Here is a 27,691-nt window from a genome sequence, read left to right as displayed (position 1 = left end):
AGTGCCATGGTGTCACAACTCACAGCAACCTCAAAGTCTTGGACTCAAGTGATTCTCTTGCCTCAGCCTCCCAAGTTGCTGGGACTATAGGAGTTTGCCATAATGCCTGGCTGTTTTTCTTCTTCTTTTTTTTTAATATGGAATACTTCACAAATTTGCATGTCATCCTTGTGCAGGGGTCATGCTAATCTTCTCTGTATTGTTCCAATTTTAGTATATGTGCTGCCGAAGTGAGCACATGCCTGGCTGTTCTTTGTTGCAGTTGTCATTGTTGGGTAGCTGTCCTGGGCTGGGTTTGAACCTGTGAACTTTGCTTTATGTGGCTGGTGCTGTAACCACTGTGCTACGGGCGCCGAGCCAGTCTTACTATGTTGCCCTCAGTAGAGTGCCATGGTGTCACAGCTCATAGCACCCTCAAACTCTTGGGCTTAAGTGATTTTCTTACCACAGCCTCCCAAATAGCTAGGAGTACAGGCGCCTGCCACAATTCCTGGCTATTTTTTTGTTGCAGTTGTCATTGTTCTTTAGGAGGTCTGGGCCAGGTTCGAACCTAGCAGCCTTGGTGTATGTGGCTGGTACCCTACCCACTAAGCTTATTTTATTATAATTGCTGATTTTCCTTTATTTTATAAATATATTGAATTTCAATAACTTTCTTTTTTTTATAAACATAGTCATTACAGAAAAAGAAAAAGGTCATAGGATAAACTAAAGAAACATAACAAATCCTTTAATTCAGAGTCAGTCACTGTTAATATTGTATCACTTTCACTTCCAAATTCTCTGTGTCTATCTTTATATGTGTGTGCATGTGTACTTGTATGTATGCATGTGTGTACACATGTGTGTATTTATATAATGTAAATGAGCATGTATATCTGTGTCCATGTGTGTCTGTCTTTTCATTTGTGTATATGTCATATATATATGCAAAGAAATCTATATTTTATAGTGAACAAGAAAGACTTAGTTTTTCTTTTTATCAAGACTATATTCACATGGATTAGAGGGAAAGAAGAATTTGTGTAAGTAAAATAATAGAAAATTGTGATGAGAGCTATAAAGAAAACCAAAAAGGACGAAATATTACAGCAAAAATGGGTGACTAATTTAAATCAAGTTATTCAAGGAGGACCTCTGTATGAACCACTGAAGATGAGGTCTAAAGTAAGAGAAGTTGCAGCTATGGGGAATAGTGAGGAAATAACGTACCATGTACATAGAAAGACATGTAAGATTGAATGATGTACTTGAGGAATTAAAATTTTAGTATCTTTAGATACTGGTAAGAGAAAAGAAGAGTTACAGGAGATAATGTCTGATTGGAAGGTATAGAAAGTATAGGCTTAGTAAGGGGTATAGTATTTTAGTTGACATACAGTTGAAAACCACTGTATGGTATTAAACAGGGCTGATTTTGGTGTGTGGAGACCACACACATACGACCTGGGCTGATTTTGCTGTGTGGAGAATTGCTGGGAAGGGGCTGAGAGTGGAAAGGAGGAAACCAGTTAGGAGGCTAGTACAGTGTCTAGACAAGAGGAAATGTTGGATTACGTTCAGGTAGTCGTAGTGGGAAAAGTTAAACTTGTATTAGAGATATACATAGTATTTTAGAGGCAGACCTGTTTAGGTCTGCCTCCATTCTCCTCCATTCATCATAACAGATATGAATGGAAGAGAAATTAGGGATGCATCTTTAGTTTCTGGCTTTAATAACTGAGTGGGTCATTTCTTACAATGGAGAAGCTGTGGTGAGAAAAATGATGTATTAGCATTATTCACATATCTCTACATACGCTCATGAATGTATATATTATATAGTTTTATGTGTGTTATATTATATATATATATATATATATACACACTAAGTATATAGTTTGTACATAAATATTTATTTAGTGTGTGTATGCCTATTCTTATTTGGTTACCTATTTGCTTTCTAAAGAGAACGATTTTGAGAACAATTTTTACCTATTACTTAGCCAGTATAGAACATTATATACTTATAATTTGATAACTGCAAATCATATATTCTTTTCTCTTTATTTATATGTACTTGATATTGGCTTGAACATTTTAAACATTTAATAAATATATTATCAATCATTTGTGCGCCTTTCAAAGCCCCATGAAACTTTTTTGAATTTGAATATTGGGTCAGGGTGTTTTGGCCTATTAATATTATGGCACTTTTCATTAAGGTAGAGAATTTGACTTCATTAATTTATCTATTTACTTATCCATTCATTCATCATGTATTTATTGAGGACTTTATTATATGCCAGTTCTGAGGATAGATATAGAAAAGACACAGTCCATTCCCACACTTTGCAAATGATGAATGGCTTTGTGTGATACATGAAGAAGTTCTGGATGAATAAATTTGTTTATTCATAAACACATAGAATACAATCAAAAACAATAAATAGTTTTTATTTTCTGAAAATGGTTCCAGGGCAATTTTTTAACCTAGTATGACAATAGGTATGTGTAGGGGTGTTTGTGTTTCCATTACTATATTTAACATTATATTGGGTAAACTTTGTGGAGTTTCTTTTCTGAGTTTATGGCTATTTTATTGGGTTAATTAGAATTTGCTAGTGATAAAGTTATTTCTACTTGTTCTCCCTAGGTCTTGGCCTTTCTTCATAGCCTCTTCATTTCTAATAGCTTGACTGTGGAGCTCACACAGGATTTCCTTCCATACAAACAGCAGCTCCAGCTTAGTTTGCAGAATGTGAGTTTATATGTGGTTGTTTATTCCAATTGACTTTCAGCCCCAGTTTCCTTTACCTTGTAATTCTAGGTTAATGCAGTCTGTCCAATTTGTCTGGATATAGTGGTATTGGTCACAGATATTTTAGTATACTGGATTGTTCTTGCTCTTCCAATTTCATCTCTTCCCTGTTTTTGTCATTGGCTACTGTTTCTAATTTGTTTGATCTTTCCCACATTAGAACCCAACTGCAGGCTTCTTTAAGCACAGGTATCAAGTTCCTTCCCTAGTCAAGACACTCTCACTATAGATTTTATTATAAATGTCCATTTCACCCTCTCTTTTTTTTACTTATTATGTGAATTAAATACATTATTTGTAATGGTTTTTTCTACCTTCTTTCTCATGCTTGTTTTTATAGTCAGCCATATAAACAGCCCTAAAGTCTTTTACTCATTCAGTTATTTAACCCATGTTTTACAAATGTTTATGGGTACCATGAATATTTACTGTGTTTCAGGCATTGTAAAAGGCATTGGACATAGCATTATGATACATGTAACTTTTTCTTTTTCATAAAGGCATATACTGCTTTTTGGAGCACAGACATAAATTGAAATAAATCTCAATCCATTATGATAAGTAGTACAGTAGAGTCAAGACAAATATTTTTTAAAATTCATAGAGAATTGAATAATTGGCTGCCCGGTACTATCAGAGAAGACATCACTGAGTTGGTGACTTTGAATTGGTTATTATATTGTGTGACATTTATAGATGTGGTTTTAGATGAAAATTTTGTTAAATTATAGTGGAAATCAGCCTCACTTGAATGTTTAGGAGGATTGTGACTTATAGTTTTTAATTTTTTTTCTTGAGATATATTATCCTCCTTTCTGGGTACTGTGCTTCACCAAACATGAGCATCTCTATTCTCCATTGCTTTGCAAAATATTCCTACAACCAAGTTAATCACTTGAATCTTCTGTTATATATAACTTGACACATATGAGTTTAACAACAAACCTTTTATGTATATATATATGGCTGATTCATTTACAAGAAAATTACAGCATGAGTCAACCAAATTGAGCAGCACAGAACACCTTATTCACTGATATTACGTGATAGATTTTAGACTAATGATTAAAAACATCTCTCATCATTTTCACATCTATGTCTTGCCTTGTGTTTCCATTGTATAGCTTTAAATAGATTTCTTCTCACCATTAGTATTTTTTTGTTTGTGAGTATGAAAACATAACTTTATTGGGCTTTCTTTAAAGAAAATACCCTATAATCTATTTTTATGGCCACAATTTGATTCAGTGTCATCTAGGCATTAACTGTATTTGAGACACAACTTAGGAGTTGCCATGATAATATTATCTTTTGGTAACGAGATTTCTCTACCATTTCCCTTGTTGTAAAGATGAAGTCAGTCTGGGTGATCATAATTTTAAGAGTACTTATTTAATCAACACCATATGAATCCCATTAGAAAAAAGTCTCTCAGTTGTGGTTTCATGAGTTTATTACTAATTATATTTGTTTCCCTTCTAGTTTTTAGTGCTATTAATTTGTTTAATTTTTTTTGTCACTACGCTATTCATTTATTTTTTGCCTTGTTGCAGTACATACTGTAAGTATAAAAAACTGTACTAAGTCTCTCTCTGATCAATAATACTTTATGATGATGGTGGATGATGATTGTGATTTTGATGATGGTCTTTTGACAGACAAGGAATCATTTCTCCAGTACCCGGGAAGAGATGGAAGAACTTAAGAAACGGATGAAAGAAGCTCCCCAGACATGCAAACTTCCAGGCCAGCCTACCATTGAAGGCTATTTATATACACAAGAAAAATGTGTGTATGGGGACACAATGGTATCCACTGGGTTTCAGTAGCCTGGTACTTACTATCACTTGACCTGAATTCTGGGCATCTATAGTGTTACTAGTAATGAACGTCTGATAGCTATAACTTCTTGGAGCACTGGCTACAAATAGTGAATAGAAAAGGAAGGAGAAATTGAGGGAAACTTAAGGATTTGTATTACAAATGCTCTGGAGTGAGTTGACCTAAGGTTTTGCTGAGATGAAAAATGGGGATTGTTAACTGTTAATCTTTCTCATTCCTTCTTTACTGGAGCAAAAGAGAGGTAGACAAAAGGAGGTATAAAAATACTGCGTACCAGGCATGATGCTAAGTAATTTAAAAACACTGTCTCATATAATCTTTGAAACCATTTGTTTTATACATGAGTTCATGAGGTTCCCAAGGTTCATCATTTGAAATTCACTCACTGAGAAGGTTGCAGGCTTAAGGTTTAATTCAGGTCTATAACATGCCAAAACCCATGCTCCTACCACTATATCCTATTCCATCCACTGATTTAGGATCACCTGGTTGTTGTTAAAGCACTTGCTGACTATATATTGATTTCAGTATTTGATTTCAACAAATACTAGGGCAGTATTTGTTGTTCACTGCTAAACAAAGAAAATGAATTAACTCATTCAGTCACTGAATGTTGCAAACAATTCAACCTTTCTTACCTCTTGATTAACAATATGCAAACCTGTATGTGCTATTTGATTTCCTTTTTGTAGTATGGCCTTTTACTCACAAATCCTGAGATTATAGTTCCTGCTAAGGATTATACTGCCTGGGGAATCAGCAGAAGATACAGACTCATATGTTAATAGTGGCAAAAATCACTGTAGTTCACAAAGAATGTCATTTCAGCAGTGAAATTATCATGCTTCTCGCCCCTTAGGCCAATTAACTTTTCATTGTTTTCACAGAAGGTCTCTCCCTTTTCCCTTATTCATTTCTTTTACTGGGTATTGCTGAGTTTTTCAATCTCATTGCTATTGACATTTTTGTCTGGATAATTCTTTGTTTTGTAGTGGATCTTGTGCATTATAGTCTGTTTATCAGCATCTCCGGTCTCTCCTCACTTCATTTTAATGGCATTCCCCAGGTGTGAAAACCTAAAATGTCCTCCACTCACTGATAATTTTCCCTGGAAGATAAAATTACTTCTAGTTGAGAACCATTGCTAATGCTTTGGCTACCTTTTCTATTTTTCAAATAAGTATGATATTGCTGTTCTTTTGAATATGTGCTTAGAGAGCATCATTTCTGCCAGATATCGTAGAATGAATTTGAGATACAAAAAAGTAAATGTCAATCAACTATGATTTTTGTCCTGGATAAGTTCACAGTCTGATATTGAAGCATATTAATCATTAAAAGGAAATGTGTGGAGCACTTTAATTGGCCATATATTTGAAGGGCTTCTCTAAGGAAGTTAGTTACTGAACCAGAACTTGAATGATGAGTATGAATTTCACAGGTAAAGAAAAGGGGGAATGGAATTCTAGGCATACAGCGCTACATGTGGAAAGGTACAGATGTGGGAAAGACATGGATTATTTGTAGGATCCTGATTTGCCAAGAATAGTTTTGCTTTATACCTGTTTTCCTGGTATAATTATTAATAATACTTTTCTATTGAGTGATTATTAAGTCTTTGGTTTGGAATATGAATTATATAGATACCTGTTTATGTAGGTACAGAAAGTATTGAGTTAGGAACATAGAAGGAAGATAGAACATAGGAACAAAAGACAAAGCTGGAAAGTTAAATTTTCATTAAATTATCACGGGATTGTAGGCAGGCTAAGAATTTTGGAGATATGTGGAAAGCCATGCATGAAACTGAGGAGGCTTATAAAGTCATGAATGAATAATTGGCCCATGACAAAAACATAGTGATATATTTAAGTAATATTCCTCTAACAAAAGAATAGAGGTTGGACTGAAAAAGTTTAATCAGAAGTGAGAGAACTGGAGACAGGCCTCTGAAATGGATGATTGAACAGATAGTGAATTTTTATTCTATTTGTAGTAATCTTATAACATTAAAAAAAAAGACAGCCTGTAATCTTAGCACTCTGAGAGGCCAAGGTAGGCTTGAGCTCAAGAGTTCGAGACCAGCCTAAGCCAGAGAGAGACCTAATTTTTATAAAAAAAAAAAAAAGAAAAGAAAAAAAAATGGGTGTTAAGGCAGGCACCTGCAGTCCAGCTACTTGAAAGGCTGAGGCAAGAGTATCACTTAAGCCCAAGAGTTGAGGTTGCTGTGAGTTGTGACGCCATGGCACTCTACCGAGGGTGACAAAGTGAGACTTCGTCTCAAAATAAATAAATAAATAAATAAATAAATACATAAGAGAGCACTAACGTCTTTAAAAATTACTGCTAAAATGGATGGAGAGGAGAAAACAGCTGGACAAGAGACATGTAGGACATAAAGGGGTTAGAATCCAATGACCAATCAAATAGGACATGTTGTAGGGAAGTAGGAGCAGGTGACAGAAATATCCAGCTTCTGGGATATTTGATAGTAATTTTTTTTCTTCTTTTTTTTTGAGACAGAGCCTCACTATGTCACCCTCAGTAGAGTGCGGTGGCGTCACAGCTCACAGCAACCTCAAATTCTAAGCGATTCTCTTCTCTCAGCCTCCCAAATAGCTGGAACTACAGGCACCTGCCACAATGCCCAGCTATTTTTTTGTTGCATATGTCATTTTTGTTTAGCTGACCTAGGCCAGGTTCGAACATGTCAGTCTAGGTGTATGTGGCCGGTGTTGTAACCACTGTGCTACGGGCACCGAGCCTTCATAGTATTTTTATTCAGAAATATGGTAGGGAGATTAGATTTGGAGCAAACCAGGAGCAAATGTGGAAAGCAGTCTGTGAAGGTTATAATTTTTTTATGTGCAGATGACTTTGTAAGGCTGGAACAAAGGGCATGAGTAAGGCTGGGTGGAGAGTTTGAATGTGAGGAGAAAACTGTAAAGAGCTTCTATCTTATGGTTTGAGTATCCAGCTAAAATATTTATATTCTGTCAGATTATTTTTGCCTGTCTTTCTAGGGGCTTTGGGCATATCCTGGGTGAAATACTATTGCCAGTATGAGAAAGAGACCAAAACGCTTACCATGACACCTATGGAGCAGAAGCCAGGTGCTAAGCAGGTCAGTTCTTGTTTTTGCCCCATTTTTGGAGATGTGTCTATTACTTCATCTCAGCAAACAATATACATAGATTTATTGTCTAATTATCAATTCCACCACTGTCATGTGCATGAGTCAGTATGTTTTCCGTGGCATATGTTTGCATTTGGTCAGATACCACTCAGTTGTATAACATCTCTATGTTCATTATGTAAGGCCTTCTGCGGGTGCTTGTAACTCTTTCAGACCAATTATCATTACAAATGTCTGTCATATTGTACAAATAAAATATGCAAAGTTATGGATTCATTTGTTTTTTTTTGAGACAGAGTCTCACTATGTCACCCTTGGTAGAGTGCCGTGGCATCACAGCTTACAGCAACCTCAAACTCTTGGACTTAAGTGATTCTCTTGCCTCAGCCTCCCAAGTAGCTGAGATTACAGGTGCCCACCACATCGCCCAGCTATTTTTTTTCTTTTGTTGCAGTTGTCATTATTGTTTAGCTGGCCCAGGCTGGGTTCGAACCTGCCAGCCTTGGTGCATATGGCTGGCGCAGTAACCACTGTGCTACAGGTGCCGAGCCAGGATTCATTTCTTTTAAGAAGGTTCTCCTCTAGGATTCTTTCAAGTTGCAAATTTTGAAATATGAATTAATTTTTATTTTTTGAGACAGGGTTTCATTTAGTTGTACTGTGGGTGAGTGCCATGGTGTCATAGCTCACAGCAACTTTAGACTCTTGGGCTCAAGTGATTCTCTTGCCTCAGCCTCCCAAGTAGCTGGGACTACAGGTGCCTGCCACGATGCCTCTCTTTTTTTAGAGACAGGGTTTTGCTCATGCTCATGCTGGTCTCAAACTCCTGAGTTCAAGAAATCCATCTACTTTGGCTTCCCAGAGTGCTGGGATTACAGGCGTGAGCCACCGCGCCTGGCCCTGTGAATTAATTTCTAATATTCCTTTTATAAAAAACGGAATAGATTTGTTTCTGAAAGTTAGAATAATATACCCATATTCTATGTAATATTTATCTGTAAGTAGTTAATTTCTCTCTTCTGCCCTCTAAAACTTGACCCTCTCTACAAAATGACAAGTTTAACACATAGAGATGATAGTTTACTCACCTGGAAGAGACTGATCTTTTATACAGAAGATTTCTTAAAATGGAAGCTGGTCATCAGATCGTTTATATTATTAAAGTTTTTCAATGTGTTTTTCCCCCTTTTCACTGGCTTTCAGAGAGGGTGTTAGTGCATGATTTTTAAGCATTTACACTGTTTACAAATTATTTGTTGGAAGCACTTCAGGGTCTATTTGTTAGCATTGGAAGTAGTACACGAATACCCAATTGGAGGAATTTGGAGAAAAATTGTGCCAATTTCTCTCCATTGCTGTTGCTTTCTTTGGAAGATTTGTTTTGTGCGGCTTGTTCATGTGAAATTAGAGATGAGGGAGATTTTTGTTGTAAGCTGTTGACAATTACCGCCCCCTTTTTTTCTTTAACCACAAGATCTGCCTTGAATGTGGGTAGGTAATGGGATGGACTTATTGAGAAATGTTATCAAATGGGGTTTCCAGAATCCACATATATGTTTTTGTCATGGTCCAATTATTCACTCATGACTTTACAAGCCTCTTCAGTTTCTAGTTTGCCACTTGCCAAAGCAGTTATCCATGTGATTCCAATAAACTGATCGTGTTCTGCACTGTAGAATTTGTTCTACGTGAGTCATATCTGACTTGCAGTCTCTTGGTTTTATTTTTCTAGGTATACTACTTTCCATATGGTAGGCCTGAAAGGTCCTCTCTTAGACAATAGTATCATTTAGGCATTTTCTGTCCTGCTCAGAGGTGCTTATTGCAAAACGTAAGGCAGAGTCATCAGAAAGTACTTTCATATCCTCCTAGAAGAAGAAAGTCCTCCGTTTTGTTTTCCTTTCCCTCTTTTTTCATTCAGTGGCTGCTTGCAAAAATTCAATGTTGTAAGCCTAAGCAGTTTTTATGTGAGATTTCTTGTAGGATGGAAAGAGGAACTTGTTTCCCTATTTAGAAGGCAAAGGAAGGTGGAATGAGTTATTTGAATTTCCCCAAATTAGAGCTGGAAATGATTTCTTCCTTTCGGTTCTCTGACTCAGTTCTTGTATTTTACAGAATAGCTGTTATTTAATAGACAAAAAATAACAGATGTTGGCAAGGATAGTAAGCAAAGGGAACTTTTACATACTGTTAATGGGAGTATAAACTAGTACAACCTTTATAGAAAACACCGCGGAGATTTTTGAAAGACCTAAAGGAAGAACAACCATTCCATTTACCAATCCCAGTACTGGGCATCTAAAAAGCAATCATTGTATTAAAAAGATACCTGCACTTGTATGTTTTTTGCAGCATAATTCACAAAAGCCAAAATATCAGGTCAAGCTCAGTGTTCGTCAGTGGATGACGGGATAAAGAAAAATGGTATATATACACAATGGAATGATATTAATCCATAAAAAATGAATTCTTATGTTTTGTTACAATGTGGATGGAACTTCTGGTTATTATAGGAGAAAGAAAAATGACTCATGTTCTTTCTTACATGTAGGAGTCAAATAAAGTAGACACATGGTTGTAAACTGGGGAATCATAAATGGAGACTTGGAAGAGTATGGATGTGGGAGGGGAGTGGATGATGAGAAATTACTTAATGGGTATAATATATATTTTTTAGATGATGGATACACTAAAAACTTTGAATTTACCACTGTGAAATCTGTGCATGTAAGAAAATTACACTTCTCTACAAATTTATACAAAAACATTTTTCTTTTCTTTTGAGACAGAGTCTCACTTTGTTGCCCTTGGTAGAGTGCTGTGGCATCACAGCTCTCAGCAACCTCCAACTCTTGAGCTTAGGCGATCCTCTTGCCTCAGCTTCCCGAGTAGCTGGGACTATAGGCGCCCGCCACAATGCCTGGCTATTTTTTGTTGCAGTTTGGCTGGGGCTGGGTTCGAACCCACCACCCTCAGTATATGGGGCTGGTGTCCTACCCATTGAGCCACAGGCACTGCCCAACATATTTTTTTTTTTTTTTATTGTTGGGGATTCATTGAGGCTACAAGAAACCAGGCTACACGGATTGCATTTGTTGGGTAAAGTCCCTTTTACAATTGTGTCTTGCCCCCAATAGGTGTGTCACACACTGAGACCTCACCTCCCTCCCTCCTTCCCTCTCTCTGCTCTTCCTTTCCCCCGTCCATGCCTACCTTCTCTCTCTCTCAGCTCTCCCCTTCCCCCACCCTCCACCGTATACTAGGTCATTAATTGTCCTCATATCAAAATTGAATACATAGGATTCATGCTTCTCCATTCGTGTGATGCTTTAATAAGAATAATGTGTTCCACTTCCATCCAGGTTAATACAAAGGATGTAAAGTCTCCACCTTTTTTAATGGCTGAAAAGTATTTCATGGTATAAATATACAAAAGTTTGTTGATCTATTCCTGGGTTGGTGGGCATTTAGGCTGTTTCCACATTTTGGCCATTGTAAATTGAGCTGCAAGAAACAGTCTAGTGCAAGTGTCCTTATGATAAAAGGATTTTTTTCCTTCTGGGTAGATGCCCAGTAATGGGATTGCAGGATGAAATGGGAGGTCTAACTTGAGTACTTTGAGGCTTCTCCATACTTCCTTCCAAAAAGGTTGTATTAATCTGAAGTCCCACCAGCAGTGTAAAAGCGTTCCTTTCTCTCCACATCCACACCAGCATCTGCAGTTTTGAGATTTTGTGATTCTCGCTGGGGTTAGATGATATCTCAGGGTGGTTTTGATTTGCATTTCTCTAATAATTAGAGATGCTGAGCATTTTTTCATATGTTTGTTAGTCATTCATCTGTTTTCTTTAGAGAAGGTTCTATTCATGTATCTTTCCCATTGATACATGGGATTGTTGGCTTTTTTCATGTGGATTAATTTGAGTTCTCTATAGATTCTAGTTTTCAAGCCTTTGTCTGATTCAAAATATGCAAATATCTTTTCCCATTGTGTAGGTTTTCTATTTGCTTTGGTTGTTGTTTCCTTAACTGTGAGAAGCTTTACAGTTCAATTAAATCCCATTTGTTTATTTTTGTTGTTGCAATTGCCATGGTAGCCTTCTTTATAAAGTCTTTCCCTAGGCTAATATGTTCCAGTGTTTTTCCCTTTGCATTCTTTGAGGATTTTTATCCTTTCCTACTTTAAATTTAAGTCCTTTATCCATCTTGAATCAATTTTTGTGAATGGAGAAAGGTGTGGGTTCAGTTTCAGTCTTTTACACATGGTGATCCAGTTCGCCCAGCACCATTTATTGAATAGGGATTCTTTTCCCCAGTATATGTTCTTGTTTGGTTTATTGAAGATTAGGTGATTGTAAGATGTTAGTTTCATTTCCTGGTTTTCTATTGGATTCCAAATGTCTATGTCTCTATTTTTGTGCCAGTGGTATGTAGTCTTGACCACTATGGCCTTGTAGTACAGCCTAAAATCTGGTATGGTGATGCCCCCACCTTTATTTTTATTACTAAGAACTGCCTAAGCTATACGGGGCTTTTTCTGGTTCCATACAAAACGCAGAATCACTTTTTCCAAATCTTGAAAGTACGATGTTGGTATTTTAATAGAAATGGCATTGAATAGGTAGATTGCTTTGGGAAGTATAGACATTTTAACAATGTTGATTCTTCCCAGCCATGAGCATGGTATATTCTTCCATTTGTTAATATCCTCTGCTATTTCCTTTCTTAGGGTTTCATAATTTTCTTTATAGAGGTCCTTCACCTCTTTTGTTAGGTATATTCCTAGGTATTTCATTTTCTTTGAAGCTATGGTGAAGGGAGTTGTGTTTTTAATTAACCTCTCCTCTTGGCTGTTATTGGTGTATACAAAGGGTACTGACTCGTGGTTGTCGATTTTATATGCTGAGACATTACTGTATTTTTTGATGACTTCCAGGAGTCTTGTGGTTGAGTTTTCGGGGTTCTCTAAGTATAAGATCATATCGTCAGCAAAGGGTGAGAGTTTGACCTCCTCTGCTCCCATTTGGATGCCCTTTATTTCCTTGTCTTGCCTAATTGTATTGGCTAGAACCTGTATCATTATGTTAAATAGTAATGATGAGAGAGGACACCCTTGTCTGGTTCCAGTTCTAAGTGGAAGAGCTTTCAGTTTTACTCCATTCAGTAAAATATTAGCTGTGGGTTTGTCATAGATAGTTTTGATCAGAGTCAGAAATTTACCACCTATGCCTATACTCTGTAGTGTTCTAATTAGAGAAAGATGCTGGATTTTATTGAATTCTTTTTCTGCATCTATTGAGAGGATCATATAGTCTTTGTTTTTGCTTCTGTTGATAAGGTGAATAACATTATGACTTGTGTATGTTAAACCAGCCTTGTATCGCTATGAAACCTACTTGATTATGATGTATGACTTTTTTATGATAAACTGTAATCTATTGGCTGGAATTTTATTGAGAATTTTTGCATCTATATTACTATATTCATTAGTAAAATTGGTCTGAAGTTCTCCTATTTGGGTGGGTCTTTTCCTGGTTTTGGTATTAGAGTCATGTTTGCTTCATAGAATGTTTGGGTAAGATTCATTCCTCCCCAATTTTTTGGAATAATTTCCGCAGTATGGGAATAAGCTCTTCTTTGAAGGTTTGATAGAATTCTGGTGTGAAGCCATGCGGACCAGGGCTTTTTTTTTTTTTTGAGACTGAGTCTCAAGCTTTTGCCCTGGGTAGAGTGCCATGGAGTCACAGCTCACAGCAACCTCCAACTCTTGGGATTAAGCGATTCACTTGCCTCAGCCTCCCTAGTAGCTGGGATTACAGGCACCTACCACAACACCCAGTTATTTTTTGGTTGTAGTTGTCATCGTTGTTTGGTGGGCCCGGGCTTGATTCGAACCTGCCAGCTCCAGTGTATTTGGCTGGCGTCTTAGCCGCCTGAGCTACAGGTGCCAAGTCAGAGGGCATTTTTTTATTGGAATATTTTTTATTGTTTCTTTCATTTCAGTATCTGAAATTGGTCTGTTTATGAGATCTATTTCTTCCTGGCTAAGTCTAGAGAAAGGGTCTGATTCCAAATATTAATCCATTTCCTTCACATTGTCAAATTTCTGGGCATGGAGTTTTTGGTAGTATTCAGAGATAATCTCTTGTATCTCTGTGACATCAGTTGTTATTTCTCTTTATCATTTCTGATTGAGGTTACTAGATATTTTACTTTTCTATTTCTAGTTTGTCTGGCCAAAGGCTTATCTGTTTCATTTATTTTTTTCAACAAAACAACTCCTTGTTTCATTAATTTTCTGAATGATTCTTTTGTTTTCAATGTTAATCTCTGATTTAATTTTGGATATTTCTTTTCTTCAGCTGGGTTTTGGCTTAGACTTTTGTTATTTTTACAATTCCATAAGATGGCTTGTGAGTTTGTTTATGCCCTCTCTTTCTGTTTTTCAAATGTAGGCATGTAAAGCAATAAATTTTTTTCTCACCGCTGCTTTTCCTGTATCCCATAGGTTTGGGGAGCTTGTATCTTCATGGTTTTTATTCTCAACAAAGTTAATGATTTCCTCTTTATTTCTTCCTGCACCCAACTGTCATTCAGCGTAAGGTTGTTTAACTTCCATGCCTTTGTGTGGGGTTGAACTTTTTTGTTGGTGTTGAGTTCCACCATTAGTGCCTTGTTGTCTCAGAAGACATAAGGTAAAATTTCAGTTCTTTTGATTCTTTTCAGGTTGTTTTGTTTCCTATGATATGATCAATTTTGTAGAATGTTCAATGGGTTGATGCAAAAATGTATATTCTTTAGATTTGGGATGGAATGTTCTATCAAGCACAGTTGTTCTAGAGTGTCATTAAAGTCCCTTATATTTTTGTTTAATGTCTGTTTGGAGGATCTGTCCAGCTCTGTAAGAGGAGTTTTAAAGTCCCCTGTTATTGTGGTGTTATGGAATATCATATTGCTCAGACTAATTAAGGTCTATTTCAAAATCTGGGAGCATTTAAGTTGGGTGCATAAATATTTACAATTGAAATGTCTTCTTGTTGTATTTTTCTCTTGACCAATATGAAATGACCATCTTTGTCTTTTTGACTTCAGCTGCTTTAAATCCACATGTATCTGAAAATTAGATTGCAACCCCTCTTTTCTTCTGAATTCCGTTTGCCTGAAAATTGTCTTGCAACCCTTAAAACTTAAACCTTAAAACCTTAAAACTCAGAGTTTTAATTTGTCTTTTGAGGCTAGATGTGTTTCCTGGAAATAGCAAATGGATGGCTTATGTTTTTTAATCCAATCAGCCAATCTATGCCTCTTTAGTGGGGAATTCAAGTCATTAACATTTATTGAGATAATCGATAAGTGTGGTAGTGTTCTATTCATCTTATTTTGTGAGAGTCCATTGCTTAGTTTTGTCTTTTGCATCATTGTGGAAGCTAGGTTCTGTCCTTTAATTTCTGGGTGCTTACTTTGCTGGTGGTCCATTGTGCTTGTCAGTGTGTCAAACAGGTTGATGTATTTCCTGTAGAGCTGGTTTTGTTGTGGCAAATTTCCTCAATGTTTGCGTATCAGTAAAAGGTTTGATTTCTCTGTCAATTGTAAAGCTTAGCTTAGCAGAATATAGCATTCTGGGCTGGAAATTGTTTGGTTTAAGTAGATTAAAGGTAGATGACCATTGTCTTCTGGCTTGAAAATTTTCATTAGAGAAGTCTTCAGTCACCCTGATGGATTTGCCTCTGTAGGTCAATTGGCACTTACTCCTGGCATCTTGAAGAATCTTTTCTTTTATCTTGACTTTGGACAGGTTCATCAAAATGTGTCTTGGAGAAGCTGTATTAGAGTTGAGGTGACCAGGGGTCTGATATCCCTCTGGAAGGAGAGTGTCAGAATCTTTAGTGATATTTGGGAAATTTTCATTTATAATATTGTCTAGTATGACTTCTATTCCTCTGGGGCATTCTTCTTACTCTTTTGGGATACCTATAATTTGTATGTTTGAGTGCTTCATAAAATCCCATAATTCTGTCAGTGAATTTTCTGCTTTCTCTCTCTTCCTTTCTGCCTCTTTAACTATCTGAGATGTCTCAAGAGCTTTGTTCTCTACCTCTGACATTCTTTTTTCTCCATAGTCTAATCTGTTGTTGATACTTTCTATTGCATCTCAAAGTTCTGTAATTGACTGCTTCAATTCCTTCAACTCTGCTATATCCTTTCTATATTCTTCATATCTGTCATCTTATATTTTATTCTGTTTTTGGATTTCCTTTTGGGTATTTTCCACTTTCTCAGCAATTTCCTTCATTGTTTTTTGGTTATTTTCCACTTTCTCAGCAATTTCCTTCATTGTTGTCGTCATCTGTATTTTAAATTCCCCTTCTGTGATTTCTAACAGAAATGTTATAGGTGACTCCTCTGCAGTAGCTACCTTATGGTTCTGTGTAGGGGTTTTTCTTTACTGTTTTTTTTTTTACGTTGCCAGGATTTTTCTGCTAATTGTTTCTCATGAGTGTTTTCTTTTATGTGTTTCCTTGCCCTAATTTTCCTTTCACTTCCTCTTGCTCTTTAAGTTACTGTGCCTCTGGCCTAAGGTTTCAATGAGTCCTTTTGGTACAGGACCAAACAGATGAGAAGACTGAGGAGCTTGAAGGCAAAAATATTTTAAATAAATAAAAAAGAGAAAGGAGAGGGATGAGTAAAAGGGAATATTGATGAAAAAAAGAGAGGCACAGTAAGGAGTTGGAGTAATAAAGGTGTATAGTAGGGCACTTTGACCCAACCTTAAAAAACCCCCAACCTCTGGGGTTGCTGGATTTTATGGTTTTCTTGAGGTCAGCACCTCTTGGTCAGCCTGTTCAGACACAGTACTCCACCTCCACCAAATAGAAGGGAAAGACAAAAATACAATAAATCAAACCAAAACAAACAAACAGAAAACCTTATGGCATGAAATTGGTGGAAAGACCAAATAATAGGGGCAGAAACACTAGCAAAAGTGAAGTTCTTATTATTTAAGAAGGCAACAATGGAAAATTATATTTAAACTAGAGAAATGAAGAAAGAAATAAAAGAAAAATCTAGAGGAAAAATGTTGAAATAAAAAACATAAAAAAAAGCCAAAAACAAAAACAAAGCAGTATATATATCTTGCTGAATATTGTCAGGGTAACAGGTGATCTTCTGGGGTATGAGATGTTAATCACAATGCTGATACAGCTGTATGAGATGGAGACTGGAGGCCTCTGCTGGTTTCTCAAATCTCACGGGTTGAGAGCCTAAATCTCTCCTGAGACTTTAAACATTAACCTTGGCTAAGCAGAAGCTTACCCAAGAAAGCACTTGTTGCTGGGATTTCTCCTGATGTGGCTGCCCACTTATCCAGTGAGTCAAAACTGGTCTTACTCCATGTCTCTGAGGCCTGAGGCTGCTAGGAAGCCCTGCTACTGCAAAACACTGAAATCTCACCTCTTCCCCAAAGTCTCAGTCCTGGCCTTTGGCACTGCTCAGTCACTAGATCACTCACCGCAGGTCTCCCAGCCCGAGTCTCCCTCTGCGACCCTTAGGGTGGAGCCTGCTTGGATAGTTCTCCCACAATGGCTGTGCCTGGCCCAAAGGTGAACAATATTAGGTCCGTTCTGGCTCAGCGTCTCAGTCTGGGGCCCTGGACAATGCTTAAACCCATCTGAACTCTCGCCTAAGTTCCCCAAGTTCTCCCAAGGTAGTTCAACTGAGTAACTGAGTGCCCCCCCCCAAAAAAAAAAAAAAAAAAACATCCCAGGCAGGCCTTCCCTGTTTCCAATCTCGCTGCTGTTGTGATTATAGCTGTGTCAGCCATGGCCTTTGACTGAACAAATGCACACAATCACTTGCCAGTTCTCCACTGTTTTTTGTCCTCCTCCTGGTGTCCAGAAGTTTCTCTCTATCTCAGTGTGTCCCCAAAGGGATGTTTCTGGGCAGAGCCCATAAGCCAGAGATTCCTGGAGTCTTCTCTTCCCAACATCACCACACAATTACCCCTTCCTAGAGGCTCCATGAAAATTTTATTCAGTATGCTTAATACCTACCATTTGGGCTGTCTGTTTTTCCTATACTCTATTTACATAATGTGTATTGAGTTTCCTGTTTAATCACCATGCCTGGACAATTGCACTGAGACTTTATTCCTGGTGTCATCCATTGATTCTTGGAGCTGAGAGAAACCATCTGCCATTTTGTTGCAAGTACCATTTGGAGGGCCAGGGTTCTTACTGAGTCTATACATTATTCCTGCTGTCTTAATATATCCCTTCCAAGTGGCACTGAGGGCACTGTATGAGGAAGAGTATTATTCTGTGAATTTTTTCTTATTGTCTGGTAATCTTTCTTTCAAAATAGGGACCCCTGGACTTAACCCTGAAGTACTGTGTGAGAAGGAAGACAGAGTCTATCGACAAGAGATTCTGTTTTGATATAGAAACCAATGAAAGGTAAGTTGTGCTGGTTTCAACTGGCAGTGTACAGATGTGACAGCTGCTGAGCCTGGGTTGGTATTGTATTTTCCTTTATCATCACTGGTTGATGAAAATGAACAAGTCTATTCAAGACATGCTTTTCTCGGCTCTTCTGGCACCCATTCATAGAGATCCCTGTTGCTAGATCTGGCCCACAACTTGTTTTTCCTATGTAAGCTTTAGTCAACTTTTTGTTCTTTTGTTCTGGGATTCTCTCCTAAAATTTGATTTGACATCAGATATGGAAAAAGTCACTCTTTGCTGATGCTGCAAAAAGGACAAGATAACAAAGATTTTTGATTTTTAAATCTACTACTACTAAAAGAAGTGAATTGGCACACAGTTTTGTACAAAGCAGTATTGGGTGGAGGCTCAGTCTGCCATTGAGGAGTGTATTCCCTTTACTTGATGCAAAAATGATGTGGACTTTTCCTACTTTGCAGATACTTTGTGAACTACAAATAGTGTGATTATCAACTTTCAGAACTTAGATGTATGGCTTATGGTTTGTAAAATTTGGACTTAGTTGCATTTTTTCCTCCCCAGTGCCTTAAAAGTAAAATTTATTATATACTGGTCCATGGGCTGTAAGAAAAACAAGTAAATTTAACCTTTGAATTTTAAATTTAAAAACTTTAAATGACATATGAAATTAATCGTTATTGCTAGTCACTGTGAAACTTTCTTTCATTTCAGTCACAGTCTCAGGCCAGTAGGAGGGGGAAAATTACCATTGGCTGTGATTTCCCTTTCGTGAAAATAATATCCCCAATTCAAAAGAGTTGCACAGAATTTGGCCTGAGGTTATAGGTTTGGGCTGCTTTATTTTTCTTGTATCTTTTGCTATGCATGCCTCATAGTAAGTTATAATTTTCATTTTTATTTTTAAAAATATTTTTTTCTTGGGTGGTGCCTGTGGCTCAGTGGATGGGGCACCAGCCCCATATACCGAGGGTGGTGGGTTCAAACTCAGCCCCGGCCAAATTGCAACAGAAAAATAGCCGGGTGTCGTGGCGGGCGCCTGTAATCTCAGCTACTCGGGAGGCTGAGGCAAGAGAATTGCCTAAGCCCAAGGATTTGGAGGTTGCTGTGAGCTGTGACAGCACAGCACTCTACCAAGGGTTAATAAGTGAGACTCTGTCTGAAAAAAAAAAAAAATCTTCTTCTCATGGAATGCTAAAGAATTCTGAAACTAGGAATTAAAATGTCTTGACTCGTCTATGATTTTAATCATATATTGTAAAACTTTAATAAGCATTCTGTTTTTTAATCTACACCCTCTCCCATTTTCCAGGTATAGAGATTGTGAACCAATTACATTTAACTGACTTTGCTGAACCAAGATCACACAGTCAGTGAGGCTTTGCTCAATTCCTGGGTTTTAGGTCTACAAAACTCATGCTCTTTTTCATTTTCTTCCCGTGTGAAATAGAGCATTGACTATAATAATGAACATCTGTTTGTGACCCTTTCTGCACATGGAGCTTTCTAAGGGACATGACCTCTGTTCTTTCTGACCAGTCTGATGTAAGGAACAGAGTCCAGCTTTCCAGCTGGCTTCAAACACCTGTGCCCATGTTCCATGGATCACAGATTCTCTTTGATTCTCTTTTTCTATTTGAAGAAGAGACAATAATTTTATTAAAATTTAGATTCCTACAAGTATTTGAAACTACGCACTCAGCACATGATAGCTTGAAGGGCAGTAGTAGTAGTAGTAGTAGTAGTAGTAGTAGTAGTAGTAGTAGTAGTAGTAGTAGTAGTAACCACAAGTGCTGACATTGCCAAGTATTTCCTGCGTGTCAGGCTCTGTTCTTGGCCCTCTAAATGTATAATTACCTTTAGTCACATGAGGGAGGTACTGCTATTGTCCTCATTTCACAAATATAGACAAGGAGGCAGAGAAAAATTAAGGAACTTAGTCTACACAGGTAGTAAATGGGAGAAATTGTTTCTAAATCCAGGCATTCTCATCTTCAAGGCTATACTCTACTGCCCTCTACTGCTGATATGCTATACATACCTTTTTACTACATGCTTTTTTTGTTCCAGATGAGTGACTCTGACTTCAGGGAGGGCAATGGATTTGTGTTAGGTCATAAAGATAATTAGTAGAGAAACCTCAACTAGAAGTTAATACTTTTTACATTTTATCATCCCGTTATAAATTTAATTCTTTGAACTTGGCTTTCTGTAGTAACTAAAAATCTCCAAATGCTACCTGAATAGTCACTGACTTACTCTCTTTGCCTCTCTGTAAGGTCAACAGAGGACATACCAGGTCCTTTGTTTGCATGATGGGAAAGCTGAGTTCCATAAAGGGGTTAATAACATTATTTGGTGTTTGGTGTTTCCTTTTTTGTCTACTGTACACATTCCTGCTCTCTTTATTTCTGTTTTCATCATTCAGTTGGATAGCTGTCTCTACAAAGATTCCTGGATTTTATAGCCCCATTAGATATAGACAAAGGATGGGTATTTGTTAATGAAAGGTAAACTTCATAGAATGCAGTACCCTTTGCCATGTCCTGGTGTTCAGTGGATTCTGACTTAAAGACCATTTGTGGGCTTTCTGTTTAAGGGGTATTTTTATGAAGTAAGAGATATCAGTAATGAAAAGGTCTTTATAGCTTATGTTTCAACACCCTTCCAGATGAGGAAACAGAGGTACAGAGAGGCACATTGACTTATCCAGGATTCTGTGAAGTCTCTTGTGATCGCTGTTATCATTGTATGACTGTGGGACAGATTTCATCTTATTATAGAAGGAATAAGAGGAACAAAGTTTTCCTAATGGCACAGCAAGCCAGAAAATGCAAATAGAGTCTATGCTTGCAATAGTATGGTTAATCTTAAATTTCTAGTTTTTTTATAAAGGTTTATAAAAAACCATCAAGTGTATATCAGCTTGTGGTATCTGGATATCTAGGTAGCGTGTTAGCTTATTTGTCCAACTATAACAAAATATCTGAGTTTTGTTATTACATAAACAATAGAAATGTATTTCTCACTGTTCTAGAAGCTAGAAGTACACAATTAAGGCACCGGCAGGTTTAGTGTCTGGTGAGGGTCTGGTCTCTTCTTCACGTATGATGCTTTGCTGCTTATTCCCTGGAGAAGATAAACATTGTTTCCTTACATAGTGGAAGTAGAAGAGAACAAACCCACTCTATGAAGTTATTTTAAAGGGAGCCTAATCCCATCCATGAGGGTCACCCTTATGACTCAATCAGCTCCTAAAGACCCCACCTTTTACTACTAATACGTTGGTAATTAAGTTTTAACATGTGAATTTAGACAATACTTAAACCATGTCAGGTATCCTGCAGGAAAATAGAATAAAATTGTGTTTGAAACTATTTGCCATGCAAAAGAGGCCCTATAGTTTAGTGTTTAAAAATATGGCTGCTGGCTCAGACTTCATGGATGTAAATCATACCTCTACCACTTTCCCACTAAATGACCTTGGGTAATCTAGTCTCTGTGCTTCCCCTTTTGTGAATTAGGGATGATTACTGTAGTAACTGCTTCATACACTTGTTATATCGATTAATAGTGTTAACATTTGTAAAGTACTTAGAACAGAATCTGGTACCTAATATGCATTTGATAAATATTCATTGTTGTTATTAGTCATAGGATTACTTGTAAGACAGAAAGTCTCCTCCCTGTGACTTAGCCAGTCTGAGTGTTGTTGAGTTCTTTCCAGTTGAAAATGCTTCTTGGACATCCTACATGGTAGAAGCAGTAAAGTCACTTTCCTGACTGATGAATGTGCCTGTGGTGTACATGCTCACTCTTCGTTTTTTTTCTTTCTTTCTTTCTTTTTTGAGACAGAGTCTTAGTTTGTCACCCCCCGGAGGGTGCCATGGGTCATAGCTCACAGCAACCTCAAACTCTTGGGCTCAAGTGATTCTCTTGCCTCAGCCTCCCCAGTAGCTGGGACTACAGGCGCCCACTACAATGCCTGGCTATTTTTAGAGACAGGTCTCACTATAGCTCAGAGCTGGTCTTGAACTCGTGAGCTCAGGTGATCCACCCACCTCAGCCTCCCAAAGTGCTGGGATTACAGGTGTGAGCCACTGCGCCCAGCCCATGCTCACTCTTTGTAGCTGACTTCCAAGAATAGAGACAGGAAGAGCCTCAGTTTGACTGAAACCTAGTGGGATCCATTTAGATGTGCATTGTGTCTTGACATTTGCTATCTTATTCCTTCCCTGACCCTGGCACTAGGCTAGACCACGAAGATATCATCCCCTCTAGGGTTCCCAGTGTTATTCTTCTCTAACTAACCCATATTATTCCAAGCAAAAAAGATTTTGGGAAATTGGCATTCCATAGAGCTGTGACTGCTAAGTGGGAAGGAGAGAGGGACCCTGGATTGTAAGACTCCCTCCACTTAGGTGAGTTTTTTTGCTTTAAGCTTGTCTTTTTTTTTTCTCAGGCCAGGAACCATCACTCTGCAGGCCCTTTCAGAGGCTAACAGAAGGCTGTGGATGGAAGCCATGGATGGGAAAGAACCTGTAAGTTACCTGACACTGGGGATACTTTCCAGCGAAAGCCAATGTACTATGTGTGAGCGTAGTGGTTTCAGTGGGTCTAAAACAATTAAATTATAATAGATTCTTCATACTCAAAGCTTTAAAGACTTGAAAGGAATTGTTGCTTCCATGTTTCTAGTGAAGTACTTGAGTTCCAGTGAGGGTGATGGATTTAGTAATATCACTCTCAGGTAAAGCATTAAAGCTGGGCTAGAATGCAGATCTCTTAGCAACCTGCTGTAGATTTAGACTATGTCAGTATTCCTAGAAGATTTTCTTTTCTTTTCTTTTCTTTTTTTTTTTTTTGTAGAGACAGAGTCTCACTTTACTGCCCTTGGTAGAGTGTCGTGGAGTCACACAGCTCACAGCAACCTCCAGCTCCTGGGCTTACATGATTCTCTTGCCTCAGCCTCCCGAGCAGCTGAGATTACAGGCACCCACCACAACGCCCGGCTATTTTTTTGTTGCAGTTTGGCCGGGGCTGGGCTTGAACCCCCCACCCTCGGCATATGGGGCCAGCGCCCTACTCACTGAGCCACAGGCGCCGCCCCCTAGAAGATTTTCTTAAGAAATAAAATCAAGCCTTTCTGTATTATAAATTTAATATGTGTTCATCTATAATAGAAAGATAGAAAACAATTGCTGTTAATTTGAATAAGTAGTTAGGATTTTTTTTTCCACCCCTCCCCCCCAGTAGTAGTTAGGATTTTAATCATAATGATTTTTCTACTCCCTCTAAATCTGCAACTCAACTCATTCTCTTTAAGAGTACAGCTGGCAGAGGAGATGGCATTCATTGCTATTGGTATCTCAAAATGTACCACTCTATTTTGAATGCTGTTGTATAATAGCACATGTAGTCCTTTAAATGAGTTAATGATTATCATCCAGAGTCCAGTATGGACAGTCAGAAATCTTTGGAAAACATTCTTTCTTCAGTATTATCCTAGTACATTTTTTAGTGCCATGTGGAATAATATTAGCTTCCTGATGTTGGAATTCCCAAAGCCTGGATTTAGATTTAGGTACTGACTGGTTGTATGACCTTGAGCAAGTTCTTTTTTTTTTTTTTCTTAAATAACTTTTCTATGACTCAGTTATCTTTTCTTCAAAAGAATGGCTTACTGTTCTACCTCATAGGGTCACTTTGAAAAAACAGAGGAAAGCCATAATGTGTTCTCTTAAGAATTTTAGTTGTTTGTAACTGAAGGATGGGTGGAAAACTACTAAGATCCAGTAGTATTTTGGATACAGTTTTAGTGACTGTGAGTGATAAGATTTCATCCAGCTGGCTATGAGGGATAATGCATTCATGGTTTTTCTTTCTTTGTGACCTCAGTATCCTGTATAGACTGAAGATCTATAACCAGATCTCAGATTACATTTATAGCAATCTTGAACATAACAGGAGAGAAGTGTTGTTGTAAAGACTGCCATCTAGAAAGTAGGCTAGGATCTTTCCTCTGTCACCTTCCAGAAACCTGTTGCTTAACATACATGCCCGAGATGTTACTCTAGAAGTATTTTAGGGGGCTCAGCTATACATTTATCTGTTGATTCATTCACATTTACTCATGGTTTAGGTTTTTAAATATCAAAAGGTGCAGATAGCTATTTGTGGAGAAGGATGTTAGCACATGGGCCCATTGAATGTGGATCCACAACAACTTGTTCATGGCAGACTTTTCATAAATATCTTGTTTATAAAAGTGACAGCAAGGCTAGTTAGTCCAGAAATCTCTCTCGCTGAAATGTCCATGGATATATACAAATGTAGAATTTATTTTATGAAAAAGAGGCACTGTTGAAACTGACTCTAACAGATGGTGCAAAGAGCACTTATTTCCTGCAGCCTTGTTTTGCTCATATCTCTGCTTTAGTAAACACCCTAGTCCACTAGCTTTATACATCATGGGCATGAGTTGGGTTAAACTGTCGAAGATTGGTCCTTGAGGAAATATCTAGTCCAATCCTGATCACTTTTTTTTTTTTTTTTTTGAGACAGAGTCTCACTATGTTGCCCTGGGTAGAGTGCTGTGGCATCACAGCTCACAGCAACCTCTAACTCATGGGCTTAAGCAATTCTCTTGCCTCAGCTTCCTGAGTGGCTGGGACTACAGGAACCCGCCACAGCACCCAGCTATTTTTTTTTTTTTTTTTTTTTTTTGGTTGTAGTTGTCATTGCAGGCCCGGGCTGGATTCAAACATGCCAGCTCTGGTGTATGTGGCTGGCGTCCTAGCCGCTGAACCACAGGCGCTGAGCCAATCTTGATCACTTTATTGACAGAAATTTTGAAATCTAGAGAATAGAAATGATTTGCCCAAGATTTTCTAATATGATTCAGGTAGTTCCAGTACTAGACTTCAAGACTAAATAATCTTCTGTCTGGTGTCTCATATCATTAACACAATACCTACTTCAAGACAGGTAAGAAAGTATTGGTAAATACATGGATCTCTTTCAGATGGTCACTCACCTTTTCACAGAGAAACCTCCATTAACTAGTGGTGGGAGATTGGTGATAGGAACATTTACATTTTACTATTAATGCCCGTTAGTCAGGTATCCATGAGAAAAACACTTCCTTTTTCTCATGCACCTCTTGTTTCATCATAAAAATTCTTCAAGCTTCACGTAAGTCAATGTCTATTATGGATTGGGTACAACTTTAGGTAGCGTGAACTATAGAAACCTAGGGAAATTTTTAGGAATTCTTTTATTGTTTCCTAGGAATATGGGCAAAAATGATTCTGTTTAGCCTACTTTCCTTTCTTGTTAAAAGTCTTGGTGTCTCTAATGATTTTTATGGTCAATCTTTGTAAAAAGTTTTAATGTTCTTTGCCTACTTACCTAAAGTAATTCATAATGGCCATGATTCTTTCTGTTTCTTTTTTTTTTTTATTGTTGGGATTCACTGAGGGTACAAGAAACCTGGTTACACTGATTGCATTTGTTAGTTACAGTCCCTCATATAATTGTGTCTTGTCCCCAAAAGATGTGTCTTTCTGTTTTTCTTTTGTAGATCTACCACAGCCCGATAACAAAACAAGAAGAAAGTGAGTCATTCTAGTTTTTGGTCTACTACTGTTTGTTATCAGCTGCCAGCTGTCCTAATTGTTGTAAATGCTGGCAAGTTATGATATGTATTATTTATGCAATCCTGCATGCAGTTGCCTGTACATAAAATGAAAATCAGCCTTATTTTTTTAAGTGTGTCTGTTAATGAAACTAAAGAAGGGTCTTCATCATAAGCTTTTTGTGTGATAATATAGAGGGACACATTATAAATTTCATGTTCTGGATACCTGATTCAAATTGTGTGCATTTACAGGGTAACATTTCAAATTTCCTGTTTTTCTTGCATAAAGCTGACATAATGCAAAGAACTAAATAAAAGTATTTTGTGTTATGTGAGTTAAAACTAAAGGTGATTAGAAATGATCAGCTTTAGTCTCACTGTAGTCCCTTAGCTCTCTCACTGTAGTATTACAGTATTATCATTAAATGTTTGATGTATGACACATATTGCAGAAGTATCTAACTGTTTTTCTTTACTCGAAACAGTGGAACTGAATGATGTAGGTTTCAAGTTTGTTAGGAAATGCATCAACATTATTGAGACCAAAGGTAAGATTTGAACCATGGCCATGGCATCATTTGAATCTGATCACTCTGCTTTTATACTGGGGCAGTTATATCATGTATTGATCAGGACCCATTTTAGGAATGAAGACTGTTGTAAACCTAGTGTGATTGAAACAGTCTATAAGGTTACAGGAAATTCAGAACCAGAGTTAACCTAAGCATGTCTGGATAATTTATAGAGAGAGAGCTGAAAATGGTTTATCAGGTATTCTTAAATAGTAATATGATACTATCCAATTAAAGAAAAGTTCAATTATTACACAGTACATATTAGTATAAAAATTGATGGGAGCAAAGCTAAAGTCAGGCAAACGTGGTATCAGCATTCTTTCTAGTTGATGACGATCCCTGCTTTCCCCTCTGAAGATATTTAGAATGTGGGCAAGTATAGTGTATGAGCCAAGGTTCTTTTTTCTTCCATATGTTTCTTCAGTCTTTCTTAGCCTTTGTTGTCACAACTGCCATACTCTGACACTCTCTTCCTTTACATTGCTGTTTGGAAGCAACTTGAGGGTTGATATTTCTTGTCTTTTCAATTATTCCATAGCCTCTTTCTAACACGATTGCACCATTTTGAGCTATTGGCTGCCACTCACCTGAACATATCATTCTAATTACTATAGACTTGTTTTCTTCTGTTCAGATTAAAGAGATATAATCCAAATGAAAGGATGAGTTATTTGAATACATGCTTTAGGATTATTACCCTGTTACAGGGGAGAGCTTGAGAACGTGAAGAGAATAGGTTGAACCTTTCCTAAGTGAACTGACTCTAGGGTACAAGTACCTAATTTCTCTACCCTGGGGGTGGTGAATGCTCTAACTATATAAACAAAACTGACTGGATTTTCTTTCTCTAGGGATCAAGACAGAGGGGTTGTACCGCACTGTGGGCAGCAATATTCAGGTTCAGAAGCTGCTGAATGCCTTTTTTGGTAATAATTTTACTGTCATAATTCCTACTGGGAGTATTTCTCTGTGTCAGAAAGAAATGCAACTGGAAGAAAAAGGAGAAATTGTTAATAAGTGTTTCACAATAATTTAAAAAATTATTTTGACAGGCACAATGTCTACCAATTTGCCTACTCTGGATTAGAGATAGTCTTGCCTTGAATATTTGGCTGTCATCTCTTCACATCTTGTTCACTTGATAAACCCTTTGCAATATGGTTCTTATCCCTGTGTCCTCACTGGAACTGCCTGGCCAAACTCACCAGGCATCTTCTTATCAATTCCCATGAACATTTT

The 27,691-nt window shown here is 37.5% G+C and overlaps 1 protein-coding gene and 1 non-coding gene across 3 annotated transcripts in view; one reads left to right on the top strand and one right to left on the bottom strand.

The window, feature by feature from the left end:
- The window catches only part of OPHN1 (oligophrenin 1), a 721,258-nt gene that overhangs the window by 453,653 nt on the left and 239,914 nt on the right, over positions 1–27,691 (top strand). For both annotated transcript variants that reach the window (XM_053579945.1, XM_053579942.1), the window contains exons 8-15: positions 2,636–2,740; positions 4,459–4,588; positions 7,666–7,766; positions 18,141–18,232; positions 22,701–22,779; positions 25,821–25,854; positions 26,363–26,425; positions 27,304–27,378. In XM_053579945.1, coding sequence (XP_053435920.1) covers positions 2,636–2,740; positions 4,459–4,588; positions 7,666–7,766; positions 18,141–18,232; positions 22,701–22,779; positions 25,821–25,854; positions 26,363–26,425; positions 27,304–27,378 — 679 coding nt within the window. The remainder of the gene's footprint in view (positions 1–2,635; positions 2,741–4,458; positions 4,589–7,665; positions 7,767–18,140; positions 18,233–22,700; positions 22,780–25,820; positions 25,855–26,362; positions 26,426–27,303; positions 27,379–27,691) is intronic.
- Positions 132–238, bottom strand: LOC128578660 (U6 spliceosomal RNA). Its single transcript, XR_008377799.1, has one exon. It is a non-coding gene; the product is annotated as a U6 spliceosomal RNA (small nuclear RNA).

Source organism: Nycticebus coucang, chromosome X, assembly GCF_027406575.1.
Source record: "Nycticebus coucang isolate mNycCou1 chromosome X, mNycCou1.pri, whole genome shotgun sequence".
NCBI classification, from domain to species: Eukaryota; Metazoa; Chordata; class Mammalia; order Primates; family Lorisidae; genus Nycticebus; species Nycticebus coucang.
Note: the sequence above shows the minus strand (reverse complement) of the source record. Positions and strands in the feature narration are given on the sequence as shown.